At 35.8% G+C, this 22038-nt stretch overlaps 1 protein-coding gene across 1 annotated transcript in view; it reads left to right on the forward strand.

Moving 5' to 3' along the window:
* GALNT13 (polypeptide N-acetylgalactosaminyltransferase 13) overlaps nucleotides 1-22038 on the forward strand; it is a 558341-nt gene that overhangs the window by 383725 nt on the left and 152578 nt on the right. The window contains exon 9 of the mRNA XM_053598099.1: nucleotides 476-656. Within this exon, the coding sequence (XP_053454074.1) occupies nucleotides 476-656 (181 nt within the window). The remainder of the gene's footprint in view (nucleotides 1-475; nucleotides 657-22038) is intronic.

A 22038-nucleotide genomic window follows, 5' to 3' on the forward strand; every position in this document is an offset into this window, starting at 1 on the left:
ACACCTAAAGTCTTAAGATGCAAGGATATTGACAGGTTGGATTGAATGACCTTTAAAATTCAAGGTGGATAAAGAAAACATATTAATTTTTCTCCAAATCAAGTTTAGTTTTGATCATGGTTTTAACATATACAAATTCGTCTACTCCTAGTAGTCTTGGATGTGAAATCTATTAAATAGCAATTAAGTTAACTATTAAAAACTGGAAATTAAGTAGTCTAACAAAAGAACATGAAAATAATTATATCTTACTTCCATGATAACTATGCTACAGATTTAAATACATTGAGATCTTCCAAATTAGCATCCTTTGCCAAAAGTATGTATATTGTACTAGTTCTAAATTTTGTGTCTATCTGATATTTGTTTAAAGAACATGAGATCTGAAGATTTGGCTTAAGATTTAGATGTTTCTCATACAAATTTATTGCATTATTTACAATGATTGCTATAGAATGATTATTCCTTTTCCTAGATTTGGCAATGTGGAGGCTCTTTGGAAATTGTGACTTGCTCCCATGTTGGTCATGTTTTTCGGAAGGCCACTCCATATACTTTCCCTGGTGGCACTGGTCATGTCATCAACAAGAACAACAGGAGACTGGCAGAAGTCTGGATGGATGAATTTAAAGACTTCTTCTACATCATATCCCCAGGTACATATTCAATCGTTTTTCTTTCTCTATATTGTTTATAACCATAATATTGCAACAGATTGAGAAAGTTGTACTATTAAGTCAATTTTGTTCTAAAATGAGAAATTATCTCAAATGCCTAAATATTTTTTTCTTTTTTCTTAACCCTAATATTATGCCAGAAAAATGGGACAAGCAGTACAGGAAATCCAAAATTTATTCACATTTGTAAGCTCAATTTAAGAATTTTTAAATTATAATCTGAGTAGAGAAAGGTTAAATGGCTTCATACAGAAAAAAGATGGAAAATTATGCAAAAATTAAAATTTATATTTTTGAGGAATATTTAATGACAGCAAACCTGGGTAAAAAGTAATAGTATAGGACTGTACAATGTTTTCCTACTTTAGTTACAGAGAAATATAGAATTAGATGTAAATAGAGGCTATCATCGAATCGTAGGATTGTGAGTAATCTCATTTCCTTCCTTATACTTTTCTGTATTTTCTAAAAGTCCTAAATATTCAAATATTATTTACTTTAAAATCTTACATCATTAAAAATGAGAAAAAAATAAGACATTAGGAGAAAATCTTATCATTGTTGTGTGGTAGGATTATTAACAATTTCATTCCTTATAATTTTCTAGATTTTCTTCAACAGTCACATCCTTATTTAAAAAATAAAAAAGCCAAAATATTTCAGGCATTAAAAGGGGGCGAAATAAGAATATAAGGGGAAGTCATATGGTTACCTCAAGATCTCAAAGTCTAAACAAAGAGACAAAAACTAATTTATTGATGAAATAGTTTGAAATGTTCCATTTTTGATAGTTTATGACATTTATAGTCTTCAGTGTCCTTATTATATAACCCACAAGCACAATAACAAATCTGCACTTACACCCTCTTTTTTCAATATAATCTACTCTATGACTTAGAAAAGCCAGTTTGGATTCCAATTGACAGGCTCTGAGTCTTGAAAGTATATATAAGGCAATTAAGATTCTGTTACAAAAAAGTCGTATATAGAAGTATGGAAAAGAGAAACAGCAGTATGAAGTTTCTTTTTAAGATCCACCATTACTCTATTGAGGAAAAAAATGAAGGCACTGCATGTGCAAATGAGTGATTAGAAGGACTTTTTCACACATATTCAAGCCTTTTCTGTGTTAAGAAATCAATTGCCAGGAACACTATTTCACACATAAATGTATTTCTCTTTACAGTGGAAATCCAGTCCAGATGTTCAGAGTTGAGTTTAGCAAGAGCATGAAAAATTTGCTGTAAGGCAGTGACATTTATATAACCTTTTCATTTTCTTTTGACGATACTTTTTGAATTCAAATCATTATTTGTAGAAATGTATAAGCTCAAATATGAATAAAGAAGTAATGGAGGAAAAAGTGTATTATGTGTGATTACACGCAACTTATGTTCAGGGATATGAGTAATTGAGAATAATTATAATCACATGTATTATATTCATCCATGATGAATGTTTGTTAAAAATGACGTGCTAGTCTTTTGTATAATTTTCCGTTGAGTGAAAAAGGCAGATAAATGGTAGAACCACTTCTCCACTATAATGAAATGACTTGCTTTAAAGTAGAGAGGATGAAAAAACATGCCTGCTGTCTGGGAAGAATGACTTTATGTTCCTCAACAGGAACTGTTTATATATCCTGAAAGCTTAGTTTTCACATTAATATAAATATCATTTGGAAGGTTATTGTTCTTGTAAGATGGACTTACACATATTTTAAATCTAGAAAGGTATTTTGGGAAGCAGAAAAAAAAGAATCTTGGAGAATATACTGAAAATAGCTAAAAACTTCCTAAATGGAGTTTAAGCTTATGTGTATCTAAGAGACAGTCAACTCTGCTGAGCATGGTGCAATCTCCCTGCTGGTGTGTGTGTGAGGGGGAGGGGACAAAGACAAGAAACAATGAATTGCTTCTCAATGGAAAAGTAAGAATTGAAGCAGGTCAGAAACTAGCACCTAATGCCTAAAAACAATCCATTCAAGCCTTGGGCAGATTTTATATCATCCAAAAATGGATAAAATAAGTTGTATTGAAGAAGTCAAGAATCTGTTACTTTTATCATAACAGATATTCTTTTAGGCTACAGATAGTGGGCGGGGATCTGTAAATTAAAATAAAAATCATGATTTCTTTGCTGCCCTTTTGCTTTGTTGAATTTCTATTTTTTATCTCGTTGGGTAATGGATGAGTTTGTAAGGAGAAGCTGATATGCATGTTGAGGGGAGAAGGGGTGGGCAATAAATGCATTCACATCCATTCACAGTTGGTTATAATTTTACCTTTTATTTATGAAAAATTTTTAAGAGTTTTACAAGTCTATATAGGGTTCTCTAGAACCTCCTTAACAATATGGCTAAGGAAATTGTTTGGGTTCTTTCTAGAAGCACCTTTGTATATTTGTTCATTTTCCTAGCGTGTTTTGTGAGGGGATTTCTAAATTTACATATTTGCTTCAATTACTCAATTTTATTCCCCACTTAATTCAGTTTGTCAAAACTCAATTTGAATTTTGAGACTACACTTTTATTTATCAAATATTTACAACAACTTTGCTTTATTTCCAATATAGTCTATTAAATATTATCTGCCTAGCTTAGTGTTTGGCTCCAGAGATGCTCCACCTCTATCTGCACTGAATTATGTAGGTGTTCTTTCTCCCTGTGGACCCCCTAAAATTTGATACCATAGCCAATTCATCATTGCCTCTTTTTTTTTTTTTTTTGGCCGGGGCTGGGTTTGAACCCGCCACCTCCAGCATATGGGACCGGCGCCCTACTCCTTGAGCCATAGGCGCCGCCCTCATCATTGCCTCTTAACTCATTATTTTAATTTTTGTTACTTTATTTCAAACTAGTTCAGAGACATATATTTCCAGTTTCTAGCAACTTCCTTGTTACCGTGTAGTTTTTTTGAAAAAAAAAAAAAAAGATTTGTTAAATAATTAGAAGAATGAATGAATAAATGAATTTTAAAAGACAGCCACTTTTGCCTCTTCCTTTCTATTGAATTTTCTATGGATGTCTGGTTTATAGCAAGGAATCTCTTCATAAGAGTAATAGCAAATGGAAGGCTTTATCTCATCTTTCTGGTCCAGCCCCTGATTGAAGACCCATAGTTAAAGGTGAAGGCTATTCTTCATATATCTATCATTCCCTTGTGTTTGCCGTAAGTAAAAAAAGTTCTGTTGGTTTATACATGTGCTTAGGGTTTTATAATTGCACCCTAATCCTAAGTACACACTGCAATATAATCTTACCCTCCAGGGATAAGACAAAAGTCTAACAGGCACAATTAAAGGAGATAGTAAACTTGTCTGTTACAGCAGCATAATTCAAGAGCCCCCCAAAAATTACTTCTCTAGGTTTGATTTTATTTTTCTTCTCCCCCTATTAATTTAAAATGGCATATATAAATAGCTACATGTATGAATTACTTTTATTTGACTTTTTTCACAATATGTGCTAATTGTTTTGGCCTCGTCCATTAGCCATTTACCAGTATTGACAGAGTTGGCAGCGTATGCTTCCTAAATAGGCATCTAAATGAAGAATGGAAATAATTTGAAATAGTGTCGAAGAATAGATTTTTAAGATTTGTTTAGTTTGTTTTCTAGTTGTTTTTTTAAGAATGCAAATACTATAGCATCATCGATTTTTAAAGCCCAAAAGGCTCTGACAGCCTGAAGCAGTTTTTATTAATAATTAGGCTGTTTCAGCTTGAACCAATCTGATTGTCCTAGCAAATCTTTTGAAATAAAGTAATGTAAGCAAAAACTACTCTTCTCAGAACATCTTATTATAAATAGCAACTTTTTTTTCCCCGTGGGGCACATGTAAAAAGCTTAAGAACTTTAAAATAGACTGTAGTCACAACACCAACCATATATTTGAAATGCTGACTTTTACAAATGCTGGTTTTCTTTCTTTGGGGAGGTGGATTTCTGTTTATCAATTGACATGGTGATTAGAAGTTGTCCTTACATAACCCCCAGGTTCTTCCTTTTCTCAATGGACACCTTGTGTTCTTGTTTTGAACAGAAACAAATTGAAATTAAATTTAAACACTGACAAAACATACCTTTGTAGGCATTTATTTATATTTTTCCTTTGGTGATATTGGGGTTTAATCTGTATTCCAGGTAAACATAAACCACACATTCAGAAAAGAAGCCTTACAACTTATTTTGAAGGTTAACTTCTTCTTCATTAACCTTTTAAAAATACTTTAGAAAAATCAGCTCATCAAAGGTAGCCTTCCTTAGCAAGACATTTAATTCACTACTAAAGTTTAAAGTTTATCTTCACATCTATCGCTTAAATCTTGTATCTATAATATAAAAATGTTTTAGCATGCTGATTTTTTGAAAAAATACAATATTTAATAACCAGCACTTTGAGCACAAGGCCCAATTTCTTCAATAAGTCACGAAAATGTTGTTCCAGGCTGATTTCATAACCACAGGTTTTGCTGTTTCCAGCAAAATGTGTAGCATGCAGTTATTTTTTAATAATCTAGGGATATTAGTTTTTGGTTGGATTAACATGAATTCATCTGAAAAGAGTTCAGTACTTCTGAAAATAAAGTACATTTGTATCTATGAAATTTGAATTTTTATTCCTTAATAAATGCTTATTCAGCAGCAGCAACCACGGTATCACATGATATAATGAGGGGATCTTCTCAATCATCACAGTGTGCTATATTATGATGCTATGTGGCACATGATGCATTTTCTGTGTGAGGACTTGAAATGCTAAACATTGAAAATAAGTGATGATAGCTCCTCTATTTAACAAATGGCTCTTCTAGCTGCAATTGATCAAACACGTCTGGATTCTTTACTTAAGGCATCAGGTCAGTTTTTATTATTGGTCCTTTTATTGGTATTATATGGATTTTTATTTGTGTTTATAATAATGATATTACCTTGTTTCTGTCTTAATTTGTTAAATGCTTATTACATTCCTGCTTGACACTATGCTGCATAGGAGAAGATACCAAGTTAAGATGTTACCTTTGCCTTTACAGAAGTAATTGAATACATCATTACATTTAATTTGTTTAAATGAAGAACAGTACATGAAGAACACACTGCCAAGAATTAAGTGATTCTTATGTGAACTACCTACACTTTCCCTGCTTCTTACTTCTCATTCACAAACTTTAAAATCAAATGCATCTCCAACCCCTTTCTGTTCTCCTTGCTAATTTCTCTCCATTCATTTTTCTTCATTGTTAGGCTCATCCTCATCCAGATAACCTCCTAGTCATCCGCTGGGGCTCTGTCTCAGTTTGTCTTGTTACAACAGAATATGAGAGGCTAGGTAATTTATAAGGAAAAAAAGTTTCTTTGGCTGAGGATTCTGGAAGTTGGGAGTCCAGGACTGGCATCCAATCTGGTGAGGGGCTCATGCTGCTTCAGCTCATGGTGGACAGTGGAAGGAGAAGTGGGCGCATGGAAAGAGAGTGAAGACAAAAAGGAACTACTGACTCTTGAAGTAACTGATCGAGTCTGGTGACAGTGAGAATTCATTCATTAATACATGAAGGGTCCATGCACATGACCCAAACACCTCCCATTAGACCCTACCCCCAACACTGCCAGATTAGGAATCAAACTCAGCATGAGTTTAGGTGGGAGCAAACCACATGCAAAGCCCAGCAGGTCTTCTGCCTCAAAGCTTGCCTACATCTTCAACAGCGAGGTGCTGGACTTTCCAAAAGGAAAATCCCATGTGGCTCCTCATTTCGTTTACACCATTTTAATGACTTGACACTAAGCCAAAAGCCCTGAACGTGGCCAACAAGTCCTTGCGAGATCCAGGCCTCACCCATCTTCCGAGATTTTCCTCCTATATTCTCATCCCTAGGATTCTACATACTTGCAGCGAGGAACTACATTCATATCCCCAAGCTCACTAGCTCCCTTCTACTTTTAAGTTTTTATGTATGTCTAAAACAGCTTCTGATAAGTTAAGAAAATAAACCACATTGTCCACCCTTATTCATCATTTATGAATTGAGTTTGATTAAATTTCCCCCAGGGACATCAATGATTCCCATACTTTCCCCACTGCAGCATTTATGCAGCTTTGAAGTATTTCTTCCCTCCACTAAACTATGGTAATAAAGAAATTATATCTGTTCTTTTCTATTTGCTTAGTTTTATTTTAGAGTTAATTTTTCTATTATTTTATTACATATGTCAGAGACAAAATAAGTAAGTCCCATTATCACCATTGTGTATCCTTCAAATCTTTTTCTTATATATTGCATACATATACAGATACATGTACATATGTACGAAAATTTAATTGGTACTTTTGTGACTTCTAACTTAATAGTACATTCTGCAGTATTTGACATACAATTCAAATAGGATTATAACATTACACTTTGCAGAGAAGTAGCAATATCTGCACAGGTGTAAAAAAACGTTTAATCATACTAATATTGGAACGCACTTAGGCAGTTTCCAGTTGTTCAGTACTATCACAGTCTTCAATCTTTTTGGCACCAGGGACAAATTTCATGGAAGACAATTTTTCCATGGACTGTTGGGGAGGATGGTTTTGGGATGCTTCAAGCACATTATATTTATTGTGCAATTTATTTCTATCATTATTAAAATTTAGTATATAATGGTAATATATAATATAACGTAATGTATGTAATAATGTTTATTACACATTATATATAATATATATAATCTCACCATAATGCAGAATCAGTGGGAGCCCTGAGCTAGTTTTCCTGCATCTAGATGGTCCCAGAACTAGCCTCACCTCCTCAGCTCCACCTCAGATCATCAGGCCTTAGATTCTCACAAGGATCATGTAACCTGGATCCCTCACAGGTGCCGTTTGGGGCAGTTTGTGCTCCCTTGAGAATCGAATACAGCTGCTAATCTGGGGCAAAGGTGCAAGTGGTAGGTAACGGCTCTAAAATAGATGATACTTCACTTGCTCCTTTCCCCTCACCTCCTACTGTGCAGCTGAGTTTCTAATAGGACACAGACTGGTCCTAGTCTACAGCTCAGGGTTCAGGGACTGTAGCTCTAAACACATTACAGACACATTCTTATAACAACAGCTTTGTGAACCCGAGAGGATAATTCTGAAGGATATGGTAGCATTGAGAATGAGAACTTTGGAGGCAGACTGGTTGCATTAGTTGAAATCCTGGTTCTACTTAACCTCTCTGTACTTAATTTCTCCACTTAATTTCCTTGCTTTAAAATGAGAATTCTAATAGCACCTTCTACATAGAGTTTTGTAAGCCTTAAATGGAATAATATATATATAAACCATTTATAAAAATGCCTGGCAAATATTAAAAACTCAATTAGTGTTAGATGTTACCATTATTAATTTTCATATGTATTCATAAGAGTAAATTTATTGGGTCAAAGGAGATATAGATTTATATTTTGGTATGTATTATCACTATTTCTCAACTTTTTCCTAAGGACTTCGATTTTTATCACTCCCAGCTCTGGTACTTGAGCACTTACTGTATACTATCAACATTCTAGATTATCAATCTTTTTATATTTTGCATGTATATGTATGTGTACACTTATATGCACTTACTTATGTATATGTGTATTTGTATAAATACTCATTCCTAGTCTTAAAAGAAAAAATCACCCAAAAGAGGTAAAAAAAAAAGCCCCACACAAATCCAGCAGGGCAGACATTAAATTTGAACACTCTGAAATCATCTCCCTTTGTTTTGTATCTCCCATCTTGGGCACACTGAAATGAAGAGTGAGCTCCCAAGGCTTTATCCCAGGGCCTTCCTGGGCATAACCCACGTGGCTACTCTTAGGGGTTGGAGTCTGGTGCCTGAGCCTGGTGCCAGGCTGGGACTACATGCTGCCCTGAGCTCTATAATCCTGGGGTCTGGAAGATGGCAACGCTGCACCCGTGGGTCTACCAGGCATTGCCCCAGTAGGGTCTTACTGTGGGATTTCCAGTCCCACATTCCCACTTTCAATTGCCTTCGTGCTGACTTTCTGTGCAGCAGGGCTCTGCCTGGGCACGTGGGCTTTCCCATATATCCTCTGAGATGTAGGCGGAAGCTGCCAAGCCTCCATTACTCTTACATTCTGTGTGGCAGTACACTTAACACCACATGGAAGACACCAACACTTATGGCTTGCACTCTCCAAAGTGCCAGCCTGAACTGTACCAAGGCCTTTGAGCTGTTGCTAGAGCCAGAGTGGTCAGAATATGGGAGGGTGCATCCTAAGGGGTGATGCAGGGCAGCTGTATCCTTGGCCTATCCCCTAAAACTATTCTGTCCTCCTAGGCCTCTGGCAGGCACAACCTCAAAGATTCATATAATGTAATGCCTTCTGAGCCTTGTCCCCATTTTCCTGACTAGTAGCACCTGGTACCCTTTTAGAAATGCTAATCTCTCTAGCAAATATTTGCTCCAAAGTACCCTGGGATTTCTCTCCTGAAAAGATACTTTTATTCTCTACCACATGGCCAGGTAAAGAATTTTCTGGATTTTTATGCTGTGCTTCCCTTTAATTATAAATTCCCACATTAGGTTATTTCTTTGCAGCCATATCTGATCGTAGGCTGGTAAAAATATCCAAGCCTCTTCTTGAATGGCTTTGCTGCTTGGAAATTTCTTCCACCACTTATTTTGCTCCTCACTCTAAGTTTGGCCTTTCACAAAGCTGTAGGCCATGGACAGAGCGCAGCCAATTTCTTCCCCACTGCATAACAGCGTGGCCTTTGCTCCAGTTCTCAGTAAGTTTCTCATTTCCCTCTGAGATCTCACCAGCATGGCCTTTACTGTTTAAATTTCTGTTAGCATTTTTGTCACAGCACTTAACCTATCTCTAAGAAGCTTCAAGCTTTCCTTCATTTTCCTATCTTTTTCTGATCCCTGCAAACTCTTACGACCTCTGCTATTACCTACTTCCAAAACCACCTTCACATTTTCAGGTACCTTTGCAGCAACAATCTCATTCCTCAGTACCAACTTTTTGACTTAGTTGATTTTTGTTGCTTTATTATAATGCTGGGTACTTTATAAACAGAAGAAATTTATTTGGCTTGTGGTTACTCAGACTGTACAAGAAGCATGGTGCTGGCATTTGCTTGTTTTCTGGTGAGTCATCAGGCCCCTGACATGTGCGAGTTCACATGGTGGGAGGAGAGGTGCCAGTCAGGTTTAACAACCAACTCTCACAGGAAAAAATAGACGGAGAACTTACTCATTATCATGGTGATAGCATCAGGCCGTTCACGGGGATCTGCACCCATGACCCAAGCGTCTTTGTTAGGCCCCATCTTCAACTCTGGGGATCAAGTTACCAACAAGAAATTTGGAAGGTCAAATACCCAAACTATAGCACTTATCTTTGCCTGGAGTCCTATGTTAAAAAGGGTTTTACTTTGACTGGATTCTTATGTTACACTCACCTTTTTAATAGTTTTAATAAAATAAGAATTCAATTCTGAAATGACTCAAGTACATATCATAGTCAAGAATGACTTTTAAAAAATTTAAAAATCAAGAGTGTTCTAGTTAATAATACAAAGTAGATGAAACTCCATAGACATCGTAAGTAGCCTCTCTAAAATAGTAACTTATAAAACCAAAATTCTCTTTTTCTGTTACACACACACAAAACCCAAACCCAAAACAAACAAACAAAATCCTAACCCATAAACTTTCCTACAGGACATTAGACTTTTAGTGACAGAATATCTCAAGATCCTAATAATTTACATTCCTTTGGGAGTAGCTCTCCTTAGCATATTAATGCAAATTACCTAGAAAATAAAAGTTCCCGTCTTATTAGATACCTTTATCATGTGTGATTGTGTATGAAAGAAAGCATTGCAGCAAGTCTTAGTGGGAAAGACTGCTGGACCAGGGACGCGGGATGGGATGAAAAGGTACGCAAGAGAGGCAGGGCAAGAGCTTTGCAGAGAGAAGAGGAAACAGTATTGAAAAGACAGGATGCTTATTTAACAAATAGGCCTTCTGCCTAACTTTATCAGAAGCATTGTTGATGTGGAATTGTCATTGCCTAAGAGCCGGTGGCCTTCAGGTTGATAGCTGCCTGGCTATGAACCATCTGGTGTCAGAAGATCTACTTTGAAGCACACACACACGATTAATTAACACAGAGTTAGGGAGGTAGGCACTAATTTTATGTCAATTGTCTAAAAATGTTCAGTTTTAATTGCAGAAATCCTACATTAACAGTTTATATTATATATTTTACAAAAACACTTCACAAATGGATTTAATTGAGGTGTCAAAATAATGAAGGACTCGTTTCAGCCTTTATCTTTGGTTAGCGTGGTCCAGCTATTGTAAATTACATATCACATTACAGATGACATAATTTCATATGACATCAGCAAGATGTATTCTAAACACAAGGTACGACTGATAAAGGGTATCAAACTGATAAATATTTCTAATTTATGTGGTTTAAATAATATAAATGAAGTTACAATGATGGTGTTCTTACTACTGAATGATATTGTCAGAATCATCATTGCCAAATGAGCTCTTTTGTGCCACCATAATTTTCATTGTTTTATTTTAGAAACTTCATACATTCTTGGTGCAACATCTATGTTATTGACAAAAACAGAGAAATAAATTAGAAAATTGTGATCAACTAGGAATTTTGTACAACTTAATAATTCAGGAAATTTTATCACATTAGCATAATTTAATTAAGTGTGCTTGCAAGAAAAATTCTTATTTGAATTATAGAACATAGATCCCAAGTGTATGGATAAGTTTTTAATTTTCAGAGTGATTACAAAATTAAAACACAGTTATATTTAACTACTTGTCTTAGTTGGTTTTCAGTTGCTATATTAGAGTATGAGAGAGACTGGTTAACTTATAAAGATATGAAGTTTACTTAGTTCACAGTTCTGCAGCCTGGAGAAGTCCCAGAGAAGTGTGTTGGCTTCTGGTGAGGACCTTCTTCCTGTGGCATAAGGTGGCAGAGGATGAGAGCATATGTACCTCTTCTTAAAGAGCGCCTTCAATATGGAGGTTCCACCCTGATGACTTTGTTTAATCCCAATTAACTCCCAAAGGCCCCACCTCCAATCAATATATGAATTTAAGGATTAATTTTCCAACAAATGAAGTTCAGTGGACACATTCAAACTGTCATATTCTATTCCTAGCCCCCCAAATTCATGTTCTTTCTTAATGCAACATATAATTTATTCCATTCCAGGAACCCCCAAGTTTTAACTTTTTCCAGCACCCCCTCAAAAGTCCGAAGTCCCAGAGTCTCGTCTGAACCAGATGTGGATGATACACAAAGTATAATTCATCCTGAGGCAATTTCCCTCTGTCTGTGAAACTATCAAATCAAACAAGTTGTCTAACTTGTATGCTGCCTATAAGAAACACACATTAAATACAGTGTATCCTAAAAGTCTCTTTTCCTGTTGTCTTGATGGATAGCATCTGGTGCCTTGTATCTGTGAGGATCTCCTGAGCAAACACCTTTAGTTTTCTCTCCTAAACAAGCTTTTTCTTTCTTTACATGGTGAGGCTGCAAATTTTCCTTTTATTCCCCCTCTGCTTCTCTTTTAATCATAAATTCTGCCTTTAAGTCATTATTTTCCTATCATAAGTAATTGTTCTCAGTTAAATGGAAACACATGGCAGCCTGAGTGCTTTGCTGGTAATCTATTTCTTCTGCTGCATATCCTCGCGTTAACACCCTTCCATTCTGTATTCCATGAAGTACTAGGAAGCAGAGATGATTCTATCAAGCTCTTTGCTATTTTATAACAAAGACAGCCTTTGGGGCCGCGCCTGTGGCTCAAAGAATAGGGCGCCAGCCCCATATACCAGAGGTGGTAGGTTCAAGCCCGGCCTTGGCCAAAACTGCAAAAAAATAAAAATAAAAAAACAAAGACAGCCTTTGCTCCAATTTTCAACTCTTTGTTCCTCATTTTCATCCAAGACCTCATCAGAATAGTCTTCCCTCCCTGTCCATATTTCTAGCAACATTCTTGTCATGAGCACTTAAATAATTGGGATTCAGACTTCTACAGCCCATCTCTCTCAGAAGCCCTCTCCAAGTTCTTTCTTAATGCTCCACTCAGGGAAATACAGGCTTTTTATAATCTGTTTCTCCAAATTGTTCCAGCTTTTACCCATTCAAGTTCCAAAACTGCTTCTAGATTTTCAGGCATTGATCATAGCAAAAGGCCCATTTCTTAGTACCAATTTTCTGTTTCTATAAACTAGATAATTTATAAAGAAACATAATGTATTTCTCACAGTTCTAGAGACTTTCCAAAAGCATAGTGCCAGCATCTGCTGAGGGCCTTCTTTCTGTGACATTCATGGTGGAGGGCATAGCATGGTGAGAGGGCAAAACAGTTGTTACTCCGATTTCTCTTCCTCTTCTTATAAAGCCACCACCAGTTCCATCAAGGTAGCCCCCAAATAATGACCTTTCCTATTCCTAATTACCTCTCAAAGGCACCAACTCCATTCAATATATGGAACTGGGATTAATTTTCTCACATGTGAAATTTGGGCACATTCAACACTAGGCTTTAACTATGCTATATAAAAACAGGGGAAGACGAAGCCAGTAGGTGAATTAATACATGCCCACACAAGAGAAAAACTCAATTCTATTCAAGACAGGGGAGAGGGGAGGAAGAAAGGGGGAGAGAGAAGGAGGGAGGGAGATGGGTGTGCTCCCAGCTAATGGACACAACGTAAGGGTATATGGCACACCTCTTGGGTACAGGACACAACTACAACAAGGACTTTACCTAAAAAATGTAAACATTGTAACTTGATTGTTTATAACCTCATATTAATCTGACATTTAAAAAAGAAATTGAAAACACACCCACAAAATTTAATGCTTTTATCCCTAATGATGTAAATAAATAATTGAACAAACAAATCAAGAAAAGGGGGGAAAAACTGTGGAAAGAATGGAGGCCTTGACTGGAAAATAGGAATGTAATGTTTTTATTAATAGGAACTATTATGTGAAGAGCTTACACAGTCAGAAGATAAGAAATTATAGAGACCATTTAATTTCTAGATCCATAAGCTTTTCAGAAACAGTGTGATGGATTGATTTGTAATACCACAAGCTTCCCATCTCCAGAAATATTCAGAGGTTATGTTTGTCTTCTAGGGATGTTCTGGTGAGAACTGAAGAAGATGTTGGATTTGATTTATTGTCTGATGTTTTATACTCTGAAACTTACCATTATAGAAACTTAAGTCTTAATAAATAAAAACTGGTTTTATTTATTCTGGTAGCCCCTGGATTAAAAAGGAAAGAAAATAGATTTCAACTCGATGTAAGAAAGTTCTATTAAGCAAAATTTCCAAGTACGAGACAGGAATCCTTGAAAGAGAGTAGATATATATCCCTTTTTTCTTGACAGTCCTGACTGGTATCTATTATCTGGGGATAATTCTCAATAAGCAACCCTTTCAGTTATTACAAGTGTACTGTTTTGAATAATAAATGACATAGTCATTCTACACAAAAAGGCATTGAGTACACTATCCCTAGAAACAACTCTTCCTCGAATGGACTAAGTGGACTGACAAGAACAATAGTAATTCTGACATTGATTCGGGGGCAGACTACTCAGGTAGATCCTTGTCCTACCAAAATCTAGGGAAAAGTCTATATGTTGTTCATGCTTTGGGACAATTGATTTGCAGGTAATTTCTCTAGTTCAATGACTTTCTTAACACTGCCTGACCCCAAAATGTCCTGCTGTAAAATAATACCTACAAAGAAACAATTAATTCAAAATAAGGTATTTCTTTGAACCACAAATGGTATCACTGACTTCTGATTCCTTTTGGAAATGTATTTGTTCTCATCATTTATTGTGTCATCATTTCTGACTTTAAGATAATAAAAATCCAAGTTCTAAATGTTTCTAAATCTAAAGTTTTTGACACCTTAGAGTATGTTAAAAAATCCCTAAGGAATTTAAATAATTTTCCAAAGCAACTTTAAAAACCTAATGAATATGACAATGCAGTTTAATTTTTAATACACATATAGAAAGAAAGGGGGAGTTATGGGTTAGTAATTTTATAGATTAATTTACATAATGTGGTAGCATAAAGATAGTTGGAAATCATCAGATTAAAATGTAACCTGAAAAATGAGAAAAAGGCCAAGAGTAGTGAATTCCAGTAGTCAGGGAGTTACCCAGTGTTTAAACTTGATTATACATGCCTCTACTTTTATTTATATTCTAAATATATGCACATACCCAGACATATATACATATATATCATATGATAATCCAATGAAATGACAAGACTGAATATTCATTGTACTGATAAAGTTCAAAATCAAAGCTAAACATAGCTATTTCTTCTCACCACAAGTTTTTTTTTACTTAAATATCCATGAAATGCATAAAAAAATGAAAATTCAATGCAAATTACACACTTCACTTTAAATACTTCATTTAAAGTGTACCTGTATAAAGTGTGGAGAAAATTAGGGAAATAGAAAGGAACCTGAGAAGTTAAAAGTACATAAAGTAAACAGACGTTTGAACAACAGGAACTCTTGTTTTATATTTAGAAACATAGAAAAAATGAATTCTAATACATAATTCAAGAAATGAGTGTACAAGTCACTAAACAAATACTATCGTTAATGTCACCAGAAGAACTGATTACCACACTTACCTGTAATAGTTCATTTGTTTTTATTTTATTTTATTTATTTATTTATTTATTTTTGAGATGGAGTCTCATCTATCAACCTGGGTAGAGTGGTGTGGCATCGCCATAGTTCACAGCAACTTCAGTCTCTTGGGCTCAGGAGATCTTCTTGTCTCAGCCTCCCAAATAGCTAGGACTGCTGGCACCCACCACAACACCTGGCTAGTTTTTCTAATTATGGTAGAGACAGGGTCTTGCTCTTGCTCAGGCTAGTCTCAAACTCCTGAGCTCAGGCAATCCACTCATCTTAGCCTCCCAGAGTTCTAGGATTACAGGTGTGAGCCAGCATGCCTAGCTCCAAAATCCAAGTACTCCTAAAAAGATTATTGCATAGTCTCGGGGCTATCAAATTATGTTATCTTTCAGTGTGAAATACTGCTTCTAGGGATGATATGTGCAGCAGACGTGCCCTGCCTTGTCTTGCCACTAAGTTCCTATGGCATCTAGTGTAGTCAAGTCCCAAATTTTGAAATCACATTTTCTTCTCATCTGCCAAATATCTAGTGGATATCTTGGTGCTTGTGTATTCAACAATAAAATACATAAATCAAATGAAATCTTATCAAGTAAAAATATTTCCAATAGCCATACATCCTATTTTTGAAAACTTTTTTGTAATGTATGACCAAACTATTATTTCCGTGATTACTGTACATCAGTCATTTTGTTTGTTTGGTTTGTTTTTTTAGAGACAGAGTCTCACTCACAGCTCACAGCAATCTTCAGCTCTTATGTTGATTCTCTTGCCTCAGCCTCCCAAGTGGCTGGGACTACAGGTGCCTACCACAATGCCTGGCTATTTTTTGGTTGCAGTTTGGCCAGGGCCAGGTTTGAACCCACCACCCTCGGTGTATGGGGCCAGCACTCTACCCACTGAGCCACAGGTGCTGCCCTATACATCAGATTTTGAAAAATGAACATTGTCAAGGGTTCTTTATCAAACTTGAGTTTTTTTCCTGCCAAATAAGTACATAAGTAGAACATCTGTACCCTCTTCTGTTAATGGCTTACCAATCTAGAGTCTCTATCTTTAACAATGAAGATATAATTCCCTCATTGTGGAGGGAAAATAAGGAAACGTGGAAGCCAGTGTTAAAGGGCTGAAGAACCACCGGTGAGATTTTGCATCTTCCGTTGGACTTTGCCATATTTAGAATCCCTGTATTTTATCTAAGTAAGCAGAGAAGGGAAATGATGATTTCAGGCTTCCTGGTATATATTTGTTCATTTTTGTCAGGTGCTGTATTGTGCTCAGAGAAGCTTTTTTCATGATTGCTGTCAGTAAAGAGTAGTGGAGAAGAGTGGTGGCCATGGGAGGAAAATTACAAATCCACAATCTATGTGATTAATCTCATAAAAGCTGTTTTACTTTTAAGCTCATCAGCATCGTCCCTGACCAGCTGACCTCCACTCTCACACTGCATTGCTTTCTCTGTCTTCTTTCAGGGCCTACTCTAGCCTGTCCTGGGCATGAGCCAGAGAGGCTGAAGAAGGCTCTTTCTTTCTTGGACTTTCAGAGACCTTCCCATCCTGGTACTGACATCATGTCTTTCTCTGTACAAATTTCCATCATCCAGGATGCTAAATTTGATTGTGAGCCCCATGCCATATCAGACTCCTAGGGACAGTAACATTGAAAAGATTTTTTTCTTTTTTCACTGAAGCAACTTTTAAAACAAGAATTACTTGATAGCATCATCTGGGAGAGCCTCAAATATACGTGGGAAAGATAATAAGCAGAAAATCCCCTGAAGGAAAATGTACTAGCAACTGACACCACAAATGCACTTTGCTAAGAGTTGTCCAGATATATAGAAAAATAAGAGGGGACGCAAGGGTCTGAAGGAGGCATTAAGGAAAGAGAGAACTGCTGGGAACCTGCCGGTCAAAGGTTATTAAGGACCCTGAGAGTAGATAGGTGGAGATGTGAAAAGAAAGACACAGAAGATCAGGAGGGCCATCCTTAATAGGAAGCAGCAATCTCAGCTTTATTGCACAGCTTTTATATACAGTAGCTGGAAGGCATGATCTTGTCATGGTTGCATAACTTGATTAAAAACAGCCTAGGGGCAAACGTCTGTTCTGACCAAAGAGCATGGCTCCAATCTGATCTAGTTTGGGAGCCAGCCGTAACAGGAAAACCGCTGAGGCCAGGTTTGCACTCTGTCCTTGACTCAAATACATCTCCTCAAAATGGGTAGTCTTGCCTCCCAGGAGGTCGGCTCCCAACAGAGAACAAGGATGATTGGATGTGGAAGAGTTGAACAAGACCTTGGTGTAGATCCTGGAGTCAGCCTGGCAATGTTATGATGGAGGGCACCTGGCCCAGATGAACAAAGACTTTGAACAATAGCCAACCCTCCCACGGGTGGTGCTTTCGTCACCTTATCCAGTGTCAGTCATTCTTCCTTTTTCGCAGCCAAGTGATCCCTGTTTTTTCATACCTGTCTCCAACCACTCAAATTCTACTATCATGTTAAAATCTTATTTTAGGGCAGCACCTGTGGCTCAGTGGGTAGGACACTGGCCCCATATGCCAAGGGTGGCGGGTTTGAACCTGGCCCAGCCAAACTGCAACAAAAAATAGCTGGGCGTTTTGGCGGGTGCCTTTAGTCCCAGCCACTCGGGAGGCTGAGGCCAGAGAATCTCCTAAGCCCAGGAGTTTGAGGTTGCTGTGACCTGTGATGCCACTGCACTCTACCAAGGATGACAAAGTGAAACTCTGTCTAAAAAAAAAAAAAAAAAATCTTATTTTAGTTAAATTTAACCAATAACTGTCATTCCTTTTAAACCTTTTGTCTTCTCTGTAAAATAAAACATTAACAAAACACATTTCAACTTTTCTACATCAAACCTATGTTAATACATAAGTAAAGTTATAACTCAATACTAGGTATCCCTATTTAGGCAAGTTATATACCTCATTATTACCTTAGTTGCTATATCTATAAAGAAGGAATTTTAATGTTTACCTCATAGAATTTTTGTAAGCATTAATGAGATAAAGTACATAAAGGTATTTGAACTGTATTTGAAACATACTAAGTACTTAATGAATTATAAATAATAATATTGAAAAATCTGGAGGAAACAATATAAGGAATCACTGGCCAGCGGTCAAATATGTACATACATATGACACAAATATGTGTGTGTGCAGGTATTCTGTTATTTTTAGAAAGTAATTGGTTAGAATGTTAGTAATAAATATTAGTTACAAAAGTTTTTACATAAGAGTTTCATAAAATATTTATTTTCACAGATTTAGAATTAATATATAGAAATTTTTAATAAATTATTTAATGTAAAAATATACTATAGATGTCTTTAAGGAAATGTTTCTTAACTCGGGCGAGGGATTATATGCTTTTGGAAAATCTTTTAAAGTGTGTGAAATTATTCACAGAGAGCACAAATGTGTACACTTATGTGCAATTTTATTTACCTGAATTTTGTATTCACAGAAACTTTGTTCCCATCTAGAATTCAGGATTCCCAGACCCAGGCAGGGTCTAGAACTCCAGCTTCAAAGGCAAGAAAGTAAATTGGAAAGTTGGGATTTGAGTTTACTTCTTAAAGACATAAATTTATTGAAAAGGATTATTTTCAATTCCAATATTCATATTCTTATAAAATAACCAACTTCCCAATTCTTTTACGATATAAGACCGTTTCCTCCCATTCGATGATGCTGGCGTGAATGGGACGATTCAGCTGGACTCAGGAAGAATATCTTCTCTGACTCAGGCCTTTTAAGTTGGGACAATGCACAGGGGGCAAGAACCAAAAATAGAAAGGACAAGAGGCTTGTTCCCAGAGACTTGGAAAACAAACAAATGAGGACATAACTGGATATTGATGGTAGCCTTGGTTTGAAGGACTCTGACTCAGAGTAGGAGGCAGTTTCAAAAATTATTATACTCTTTTCTCTGTTTTTGCCTTTTACACCTTAATTTTTTTATCCTTGAGCCCTTGTCCTTAAAATTGGTGGCAGTTGGTTTTTCTTTTTTTTTTTTTTTGTCTTGGATCTAGTTTTCTATTACTATATAACAAATTAGGGCAATCAAAACAAGCAGATTTTATTAGATGTCATGAATCTATGGGTCAGGAGTTTAGGCAAGACTCAGCAAGGTGGTTCCTTTGATCCATAAGGCATTGACTAAAGCTATTCAGTGCTACTCAGCTGGCAGACGGGCTGGTTGAAAGACCCAACGTGACTTCACTACATCTGACATCTTGATGTGATGGATGAAAATCTGGGCTTCTCTGAAATAGTCAACCAAAATGTTTACCTGTGGCTCCCCAGCAGAGTGATCTCAGGGTACTTGGATAACTTGAAAGTGCTTTCAAACTGGCTTCACGTGGACAGAAGCTTTGCAGAAGATGCTAGAAGTCTTATGAGCTAGTCTTGCGAATTCTAGAATGACTCAAATTCAATAAAAGGGAATTTAAACCCCATCTTTCAAAGAGAAGAAAAGAAAGCATTTGTGACCATCTTTAATCTACCAACATTTTCTCCCTAAACTTTAAGTAAAGAAGATTCGGTTAAATGTTCTTCTTAGTTCATTGCAAATTTACAATTTTGGTCCTTAAGCAACTTAAATATAAATAGATAGGCTAGTTATATGTTATATGTGTTTGTTTCTTTGTTTGTTTTATTCCCATCATAGACAACTATTCCATTTTGTTTAATATGTATATTTTATTTGAATTGTTTACAGAAATATGTGTATTGTTTAGGGTTAATTTATTTTGAATTAGCATAAATAACATTGGGTTATATATCTTGTTGTTTTCCTTTTCCTTATTATATAACCTTATACAGTTAAATTTTTTTCGTATGTCTAAGTGCACATCTATGTACTACAAAGTACTCGGAGGGCAGGAATCCGTTATATTTTAACTATTATCACTTCCTGCGATGGTTACCCAGAGTAGTTCCAAATCTGTTATCATTAATTTACTAGGTTTTTAGCAAATACTGTCAAGAATGTACTGTGTAGTCACTGTTCTAGGTATAAGAACATATATATTCCTACAGATATATAAGAATTACAAGGGAGGACTTATAGCAAAATTTCTGGATATTAGAAACTTTTGTCAGATATTCCTTGAGCATCCCAGGAAATATTGTCTCCTGCATGTTTGTATTAACTTTTACCATAATGTTTTTGTTAAGCAATATTCATTTTTCAAATTTTAATTGTTTAATTTTGGATATTTAGTACGTTCACATAGTTCAAATATAACAATATAATAGAGTCAATCTTTAGAAATCCTAATCCCATCCTATCGCCACCTACTCAATTTTTATCTCATACCTTGCATCAGTTTCTTCTGTTTCCTTTTATTGAGAAAGACTTGCTTTTGATGTAAACAATTTTTTTTGCCTTTTGATTTATTCTCTTGAAGTTTTTTAGAACAAGTTTTAAAATTTTTCTCAGTTGCCCTTTCATGTTTTGGTTCTTCATAATCTTTTTATTAGATATTTCAGTGTCTTAAATAATTTCAACTATGTCTTATTCTTATTAACATTTAAGTTAATTCATAAAGGGAATAATTCTGTTTTATTATTTGCTAATAGATAAATTCTGATCTTTGTCCTCTGGTAGAGTGTATGAAGATTTTGTATATTTACATCGTGATACTTTAAATGACAAATTTTGAAAAGCTTTTTGCAAGTGAATTAGCAAATGCTACCTCAGCATCTTTTGTGCAGTTTTGGTCTGTGTGGACAAGGTGTACTGCTATTCATGGGAAGCTCCTGGTTTTCCTTCATGGAAGAAACCCTAAGGGGCCAAACTACATTGGTTCTTTGACCCTCAACCTAAGCCTGACAAATGGAGAGACCATCCTCACAGGATAGCAAGATACATTTGGAAGTTTATGGCCATCCCAAACAGAAAGCTTTGCTCCTATCCTTAATGTGAGACTATTATCTATAGCCATCTTAAGTTCAGAAATCAGAATTCTTTACCACTTCCACATTAAAGGAATTAGACCTGAATCCTCCAGAGTAAGGGTCTCAAATACACTAAAGCATATTAATGTAAATAAGGTGAGGCTTTGGGATAGGAATTAATCTTGCTACTACTGGCATGAAATTTAAATTTTATAAGCTGAGAACTGAGTTATATCATTTGAACTTGTACTTTATACTTCTATTAGGCATGTATTTCCTTCTTATATGTATTCAAAATTTCTTTTTAAATCTCTTTATGTAAATTATTTTTAAAACTAGGTATTTCCTTTCAATTATGTATAATCATGAATATATTTCACTTTTTAGTTTAACCTTTTCGCTGTGGTAAAGAAGTAGTTGAAGATGTAGGGATCAGCTGTGAGGGCAATTCATTCTCTACTCTGTGGTTGTCATTCTATGGTGAGCCCAAAACAAAAATGAGCATCACCTGGGAATGTGTTAGAAACAAACTTTGAAAGCAAGGAAGCTGTATTTAATAAGCCCATCAGGTGATTCTAAATTGTACTAATGTCCAAGAGCCACTCTCCTCATTCCTCTCTGTTCAGTGTGTTTGGTCATGGTCTGTGCTTGTTAGTCATACACAGTCTCAGGTCCCTTTCCAGTCCCACCGTATCAAAAT

The sequence above is a fragment of the Nycticebus coucang genome, chromosome 7 (assembly GCF_027406575.1).
Source record: "Nycticebus coucang isolate mNycCou1 chromosome 7, mNycCou1.pri, whole genome shotgun sequence".
NCBI classification, from domain to species: Eukaryota; Metazoa; Chordata; class Mammalia; order Primates; family Lorisidae; genus Nycticebus; species Nycticebus coucang.